Here is an 8,955-nt window from a genome sequence, read left to right on the forward strand (position 1 = left end):
CTGGTCTGAGCAGTACAAGCTAAGCCAGTGGAACATCACCTACATCCAGGATTTCAGCCTCACAGAACAAGCGGCAGGGGCTGTAACACTTGTATCTTTGATTGCTTTTCTAAACATTTAAGTAGTGTGTTACTACTTTGTGACATTTGCCAAGTGTTACTTGCATATTTATTGCCTACTTGCTTTATTCTTACCTTCCAAATGTGTGATGTTGGCATGGCATCCCCGTGACTCTCCTTGCCAATCTTGATAACAGACCGCAGAGCTGAAGTACCTAAGTGGCAAAAGGATTGAAGTGACAACTTCAATCACAGCTGGAAGTATACAAATCTCTTTTTTCAAATGTTCCTATAGAAACTATTTTTAATAGTACAGTAAGAAAATGTTTTAATAAAATCCCGTTTGATCTTGTTATTTACTGAAAAAAAAGAAATAAGCCATATCCTTAAAAATAGTTTTTTCAGGAGGCGTGTTTAATTTATTCATCCTCAGAGGATATTTAAATTGTAGAAAGTCTTAGCAACTTGATTTTTTGGGAAGTGTTGAAGACAAAATGTTGATCAGGCACAACCATTCTATTGCACTTCAGTGAAGCAACTGAAAGATCAGCCTTCATGTAAAACTACATCCATTCATCAACTCCAGCTTACTTCATTTGTAGATCTTCAGATATGAGTGTAACATGTGAAACTTGTGCTGTCTGCTGCTGCTCTTTTCTCCCCAACCCTCCTACCTCTCTCAGTCTTGGACCCGTTTAGCTGAGGACATTCCTGGGTTGCACAGCTTTTGCCTTTGTTTGTTTGGGGTTTTTGGCAGGGGGAGGAGGGATTGGTTTGGGTTTAGTTTGGGTTTGGGATTTTTGGGGGAGGCGGGTGGGGTATTTTTTCTTTTTTTTTGAGAGGAGGAGGTGGGTTCTTTGGTCTCTGTTTAAGAAGAGATGATAATCATGATATCTATCTCGCCAAAATATGTAGTTTCCTTGGAAGAAATGAGATTTTGATGTAGATGCAGGCAGCTGGATGATGCAGCTAAAGTGATTAACTGGACCTGTTGCTGCGCTTGTTTGCTATTTGTATTTGCATGTTGAAAACACTTACTACTTAGTTTTGTTTGGGGATTTTTTTTGTGTTTAAGTGCTACTTTCAAGTAAAATTTTAATAGTCAGATCCTGCATTTGTCCCTTGTTTTCTCTTTTAAATGTCTCTTTTAAATCTGTTTGCAGCTGGGTCTCGGGCATCTTACAGCAGCCAGCACAGCCACCTTGGCTCCGAGTTAAGGGCACTGCAGTCTCCAGAACACCATATAGATCCTATTTACGAAGACAGAGTTTATCAGAAGCCCCCTATGAGGAGTCTCAGCCAGAGTCAGGGGGACCCTCTGCAACCAGCCCACACAGGCACATATCGCACTAGTACAGGTAAGGTGGATGTAACCTGCATGACTGTCTTCTTGAGATATGTAACTTACTCTCTGGTACTAACTCTTCTTCTCTTTCTGATGTGCTTAACCAAATGTATTCTGTGCATGCCAGTCAAATAAAATACCTTTTGCAGATGGCAGCTATCAGTAGAACCCCAAATACATGCACAAAATGGAGAAATACTTAATGTTGTGCTGCATGTACAGTAGGTTAAGCTAATTTGGGGAGGGAGCTTACTCATGAGGAGAGAGAAAAGACTTCTATTAATCTGGTGTATTGTCTTGGAGAAAGATCTGTTGTCTCTGAAGAAATTGCTAGGATTTTTTTTTTTTTACTAAGGTATTTTTTGTGTTGCAAATGGACTGCAGAGTTCCTGCCACATGAAGCAAAGTGATCACTTGCTTTCAAAGTAAATCATAAGTAAATGTTCTTCCTCTCTCCCACAGATGTATGCTTTGGTATAGGTACACAGACATAAAATTGAACTATAACATAGGAAAAAACTGGTAGCATCACTGGTTTATCCATAAATAATAATGATTATCCCTGAAATGCATTGGTGTACAAGTCTTACCTGCAAAATGTCCTCTCAACCAAATGAAATACAGCTGTGGAATTTGTTGGAACCCGCAAATAGATCAAAAATCAACAGGGATATTTATGGTATTTAATGCACAAAATAATTGGAGTATATAAATGCTACAGCCAAAATAGCCTAAAGCAGATGTAGAAGAAACTTGCCTTAGGAATTGTAAGTATTTCTGGTGTTTCATCTTTACTCTGTTGATCAAAGAGGGAAGATTATGTCCATTTTCAGATCACTCCTATTTTCATCAGGGAAATGTTAAGTGCACTTTTCAGAGCAAGATACTGTGCTTTCTTTTAAAACTATTTTTTAAACTTCTTTTAAAACCCATTTCTCCAAGGGAAAAGCTGGCAGTTTTCGTGTGTCCTACCGCCTTATGCAAGTTCTGGGTGTTCAGAATACTAGAGGAAATCTTTAAAAGGAAATTTAGCCAGAGAATTATCTAGCAAAACACCTCTAACAGCTTTATGCTTTTTTGAAAAGCACCATTGCACCATTTTCCTCCTGTTAAAGAAACTACCATAGACCTATGTTTTGTGTTGAGTCACACATGTATATGAAGAACAACTAGTATTCTTTGTATGAAGGGGACAAAACCTCTGCCTACATCAGTGAGCAGTGAAAGCAGTGGTAGTGATTGAAACTACTGTTTCTATTGAACTTAAAGCCTCCTGTTCCACATGTGGCCACCTCATATTGCCTATATGATGCTCTCTTTCTCTGGCATGCCTTGAAGACGGTTTCTTGTTTTGCTTGCAAAATATCCATTGGTTGTCTGTACTGAAGTGGCAGGCTGTCTTGTGACTGTACTGTTCACAATACCTCTCTTAGGAAGGAAACCTAGTCAACACAGATAACGATTGCAGTGAATTAAACTGAGACACGGGATGTTAGTTGGTTACACATGAAGATGGGTTTTCAGAAGGAAAGAGAAAAAACTAAAAAACCCATGGTGAGGTGGGTACAAGAAACATGCCCTGTGAAGGTGAGTTTTGTTTTGCTGCTTGGGATATGGATTTGAATGTTGCTGCAGGCTCACTCTGAAGAAAGACCCTGTCAGTCCAGCTTTGTGTTGGGTTGATCCTCCCTTGCCTTCCCCCTTGCACCCCTATTATCAGGGTCAGGGGAGATGAAAGCGGATGGATGTGTGCCAGGCCAATCACTCTGTTGCTCTCTTGGTAGCTGTCAGCTGCAGATGCTGTCAGCCTTTCACACAGCCGGGCTGAAGAGCTGTCAGCACTCAGAGGGAATTTTGATCTGTATTGGATCAGCTTTCAGACTCCTGCCTCTGGCACAAATATCAATAGGAACGTATCCTTTCTGAGGGAGACCATACAATTTATTTCAAATTAACAGAAAGGAGGGAAAGGAGTTCAAGTGAAGTTTGCACATATTTTTTCTCCTTTACTGGGTTTTCTTAAGTGTTTTTTTTGGTTGGTTGGTTTTTTTATGTTGCAGTGGGGTCTCCTGCAGCCTGCAATAGACAGCGAGGCCCGTGGAAAGAAACAGGGAGCGATTCTTGATAGAAGTTTCAGAGATCTTTATTCTCCAGCCACATGGCCGAGGGACTGCTGAAGAACTGAGCAATTACAGGACAACCAGGGTCCTCCCCACACAGGGGAACACGAAACAACCAAAGGGGAAAAGGATTAGGGTACATGTGACCAGGGAGCAGGGAGACCCTGTGCCTAGGCCATGCCTCTACCCCAGGGTCCCCTCTCCCAGGACCCCATGGCAGGGGGGAGGAACCCCAACATTTTTGTTTGTGGGGGGTTTTTTTAATTTTAGGACTAGATTGCTATTTGGTGTAAGATATGAGGGATGTAGATAACTGTGTACTCCATGAAGATATGTGCCAAGGCTTCATGGCCTGTATATTCTGTGTGCATGAGTTATGGCAGAGTGGGGAGCTTTAAGACTTCACTGCACTCCTTTGTAGACCATAGTTCACACCCTTTGTCTATCACAAAAATAGCTTTATTCACGAAGATGTTGCATGCTTTTCCACATCTGACATAAAGACAAGGAAGGCAAACTTAGTCTAAGGATGTTATCCAAAACCTGGATTTTTTTTTCTCTGCAGCTAACACTGCCCATTGGAACTAAAAATTAAGTTAATTATACTTGCAAACCATTTAAATTTTTTAGATTTTTATGGGGGGTTTTTTTGTTGGTTGGGTTTTCTTTTAGTTTTGTTGTACTTTGTGGGCTTTTGGGAGATTTTTTAATGGGTTTTTTGGTGTTGGGTTTTTGTTTGGTTGGTTGGTTTGTTTTGTTTGGTTTTTTTTGGTTTTGGTTTGGGTTTTTGGGGGTTTGTTTGTTTGATTTTAAAGAATATTATTCCTGAATTTGAAAATTTCACTAATTTTGGAAAAGTAACCAAGAATAGTTACTTAATGTAGACATCACCTCTTTCTCTTTTGTGAGCCCTTAAATACCTACTACATTCAAAAATGTTTACACAACTAAGAATAAAGCCCTCTCATGAGTTTTTCATCTTCTAGGTGAATGAACCTTCAGTAAGCAAAATTCAATAAACTAAAATTTCCCTATGGGGTAAACTAAATTAAGTTTGTTCTATATACTCACTGGTTTTTGGGTGATGTTTTGGTTTATAGTTTTTGTATTTGTATTTCACTTGAAAAAGAAATGCATGATGATAGTTCTGCAGTACATACTGCAAAAGGTACAAAACATGTCTGAACATCTCCATTAATAGCTTTAGATAGGGGCAGGATGAATTCTTCATAGAATCACAGAATGGTTTGTGTAGGAAGAGACTTTAAAGATTATCACATTCCATCTTCCCTGTCACTGGCAGGAAACCTTTCACTAGACAGGGTTACTCAGAGCCCCATCCCGCCTGGTCTTGAGCACTTCCAGGGATGGGGAGCCACAGGTCGTCTGGGCAACCTGTTCCAGTGCCTCACTATGTTCACAGTGAAGAACTTTTTCCTAATATCTTATTTAAACCTATCCCTCTGTAGTTTAAGTCCATTCCCCCTTGTCCTATCACTTAATGCTCTTGTGAAAAGTCACTCTCCAGCTCTTGTAGGCCCTCTTTAGGTACTGAAGGGGGCTCTAAGTTCTCCCTGGAGCCTTCTCTTCTCCAGGCTGAACAGCCCCAACTCTCTCAGCCTGTCCTCACAGGGGAGGTGCTCCAGCCCTCTGATCATCTTGGTGGCCTCCTCTGGACTTGCTCCAACAGGTCCATGTCCTTCCTGTGCTGGGACCCCAGAGCTGGATGCAGCACTGCAGGTGGGGTCTCACCAGAGCAGAGCAGAGGGGCAGAATCCCCTCCCTCGCCCTGCTGGCCACTCTGCTTTGGATAGAGCCCAGGACATGTTTGGATTTCTGGGCTCCAAGCACAAATTGCCAGGTCATGTTGAGCTTTTCATCCACAAACACTCCCAAGTTCGTCTCCCCAGGTCTAGTCTTGATCCATTCTCCTGCCAGCCTGTACCTGTGGTGTAAATCATAACTGGGTGTGTTACTGTCATGCTGTCTAACCTAAAAATAATGTTTCAAGTTTGACAGCAGTAGCTGTAAAACCTCTTTTGCTTGTTAAGCTTTTACTTAACAATCCCTTTTGGTCTTCAAAGGGTAATGCCTTCTCTCATATATAAGAAGTACCAGCCCAAACTTTTGCACTGAAAGTAGCAGTAAGTGTGGAATTCTACTTTTGAAATGGGAATCCTGAAAGGATATGCTTGGAGGGAGTACTCAGACACAATACAAAAAGCAAATTAATTTATTTCCTGAATAGCAACTTACAGCTTGTGTTTGTAACCCAGCTAAATAACACTAATAATTTTTGTTCAAGCAGGTTGGTTACTTATTTTCCTCATAAACCTAAAGGTCTTGAATTATTCATATAGTAGAGATAAGCTTATTTGATGGGATGTTTACATGAACACTGGTGGAATTTGAAGAGGGCTGTTAGTTAAGAGGGAGGAAGGGTTGCCTTTCAGCCAGAGTGGCACACAGAATCAGTGATTGTTTGCTTATTTGCAGAAGTAGAATTTCGGATTAGAGGTTTAGTCTATAGTTTTTGACATTTAATCCACATCAAACATGAAACCAGGCAAAACAGGCAAAATCACACTATTTTGCAAGCCTGGGATTTCTGTAGCTGCCTTGAGGACAAAGCATCCTCACTGCTCTGGTTCTGGGCTGTCGGAGCTGACCTGCAGCTCAGGAGCACTGCTTTGGCAGCTGTGGAATCTCAGTGAACAGTTGTCATCACATGCTTCTATTGTGGTCCCTCAGAGAAACAGATGAGCCCTCTTCTGTAAAAAGGATGTAATTTCCAGATAAAGTTTGTAAAAGCCTTGGAAGAGTACTGTCCCCAGTGGTCTGGGAGGGAGGGATGAGAAATTGGAGAGCTGTGCTTGTTCTGAACTCTCTGCAAACAGAGACTTATCAGATAAGTGTTGCTGCATAAGAGCACTGGTGCAGCTGGTGAACTGTGAACATTCAGATCTTAAAACCTGCAGAGTACTTATGATTTAAGAGCGCTCAGTGGTTTCAGGGGCTGCAGGCGAATATTTTTGGCCCCAACCGTGCACAAGTGACAAGGATGAACCAGCAATTGCACCGGAGGAGTGAACCTGCCCTCCTCAGCTCTGTGAAGGATGTGTGCATCTCACTGGCGTCAGGGGAACCCTGGCAGCCATGATGAAAGCTTAGGGATGCTCTCGGGATGCACAAGCTGGGAATGGTCTCTGTCTCAGTCCCCTGAAGGTCACCATGGGGAAGGCAGAGTGATGCAATTCAGTCATACTTGAATGGAATTCAAAGTCCAGCAGCTTTATGTGGTTACGCGACCACTTGGCGCTCATTGGAGTGCTGGGTGCACAGAGCTGAGCTGCCTCCTTGATGAGGACAGGGCATGCAAGGTGCTGCAAAGACCCTTCTGAGAGCATTAGGAGAATGAGGAGTAGTGTCTGTGATTGATACTGCTGAAATTCAAGAGAGGCCTGAAAGAAAGGATTTATTGAAAGGAGGCTGGACAGTAGTAGGGTAGGCAGTAAAAGTTTGTATTTTCTCTGAAGAGTTGCTTAGGGATGGATTTGAAGGGCTTATGAGGCATGCTCTTGCAATGGGTTACCTATCAGGGAAGGTGTTTATGGCAGGTGCACTCCTGCAGCACTTCTTGTGCTTCCTTCAAAGCTGCCTGATGTCCTGTGCATGCAGGCAGTTGCCAGGCTGCCCTCAGGCTTCTCTGATGGCCTCCATTCCTTCAGGCAATTCCCTGAGATTCCTCCCACTGATGCTTAGGTGGTTCCACCAGTGCACCAGCACCTCTGAAACTGTCTGTTATCAAAAGCTGTGCTGCCACAGGCTGCACCACTTCCTGGGCACCATGGCAGAGACTACCGATCCAAGAGAAGAGGCCTGTGGAATTTGTGATGGCAGGTACAAAACAGAAACACGCCTATTTGCAAGCTGGCTTTCTGTGTGGAGGGAGAATGCTGACAGGAGAGCTGTGAACAGCCAAGGCAGCTGCTTTTCAAAGGAAAGAGTTATCTGTTGCTCGTGGCTATTTGCTCATGGCAGGGAAAAACACAATATTTCATTGTCCTGTGATGTGGCTCAGGAAAAACTGCCCAAGGTGAGAATTGCCATTGTGTATCTGGACAGATGATCATGTCCTCTTCTCTGCCTTCCACCCCACTCCTGCCTCATGCTTCATTTGCTGAAGGAAGAGTCTGCACCAAGGGATGCCTTATCTCAAGCGCTGCTCCTAGTAATGTCGCCTTTCTCCTGTAAAAGCATGTCTTGCTTTAGTAGGGTAGAAGTAGTGTTTGCTTCTGGAGTCCAGTCTTTCTTCATGGACTAGATACTGCTGCAGGGATGGGAAGAGGACCCAGGTGGCAGTGGCAGTGTTTGCTGCTTCATGCCTGCTGCACTTGGCCTGGGCTTTTGCTGTCCTAGAGTTTAAGCAGTGTCCAAGGAGAAGGTGTACAAGAAAACCTGGTCCTTCTTTTGTCACTGAGCTGGTGGCTTTCTCGTAAGCTGCCTCCTTGTTCCGTCTGATGAGGTGTCTGTGGTGAGGAGCATGTCTCTATTCATGACCTAAAGGAGAAGTAGAGAGGGAGAAGCCAATTCCCCATTTTCTTTCTGCCCCAGGCAGGAACAGCCCATACAAAACTGATTGTACTCTTAGTTTGGGTTTGTTTTTTTGCAGGGAGGAGAGGTTGCTAGTTTTGTTTCTTGGGGTATTTAAATGGCTCTGATCTCCCTCCTCCTCCTCTTCTCATTTGCTTTGCTCAAGTGACGCAGGGCAGTCCAGGTTCTCAGAGCCAGGTTCTTATGTCATTTTCCCCCTCTTCCTGGGGGCTCCTTCCCTACAGGAAAGGCCTGACTTCTTCAAACTTCCATCTCATTGACGTGGTAGACAGAGGTCTGGCGTTGTGGAGCGGCTTCTGGAAAGCTGCACTAGCCACCATGTCCTTGCGTCTGCTCTGCCTTCCCTCTGCAGCCAGCATGGTGGGGCAGAGACCTTGCCTTGTCCCAGGAGGGAGTGCTGCTCTGCTGCCCGATGGCCCTGCCTTGCCACCAAGGGAGCCAGTGGTCTGTGGGAACAGTAATTGCTGAGTAGGTCCAAGGAATTTTTTTAACAGTTTTTTTACAGCAAGGATGGAGAAGGATGTTGCATGGGCTGCTTAATGCTGCTTTGAAATACCCAAGGACTTGATTTGCTCCATGTTTTTTGTGTTGGTTGGTCCAGCTTAGCCTTTCTTTGATTCTCAACATTTTGTCATGTCTCTTACCTCCTTTGTTGTCCTGTACAAAAGGAGAATGAGGCTACAAAGGATGCATGAATTGAGCCAAAGTGCATCATCTTGACAAGATTGTAAATATTTGTCTTGGTATGTATTACCGCAGGCCTGGTTCCTACGGCATATCACTGTGTCCCGCAGCCATAGGGAGGAGGAGGAGGAGA

General features: G+C 43.5%; 1 protein-coding gene across 1 annotated transcript in view; it reads left to right on the forward strand.

Annotated features, from left to right (window-relative positions):
• The window catches only part of CTNND2 (catenin delta 2), a 656,025-nt gene that overhangs the window by 391,703 nt on the left and 255,367 nt on the right, over nt 1-8,955 (forward strand). The window contains exon 8 of the mRNA XM_017738706.1: nt 1,216-1,417. Coding sequence (XP_017594195.1) covers nt 1,216-1,417 — 202 coding nt within the window. The remainder of the gene's footprint in view (nt 1-1,215; nt 1,418-8,955) is intronic.

Source organism: Corvus brachyrhynchos, unplaced genomic scaffold (assembly GCF_000691975.1).
Source record: "Corvus brachyrhynchos isolate BGI_N302 unplaced genomic scaffold, ASM69197v1 scaffold23, whole genome shotgun sequence".
Classification (NCBI taxonomy): Eukaryota; Metazoa; Chordata; class Aves; order Passeriformes; family Corvidae; genus Corvus; species Corvus brachyrhynchos.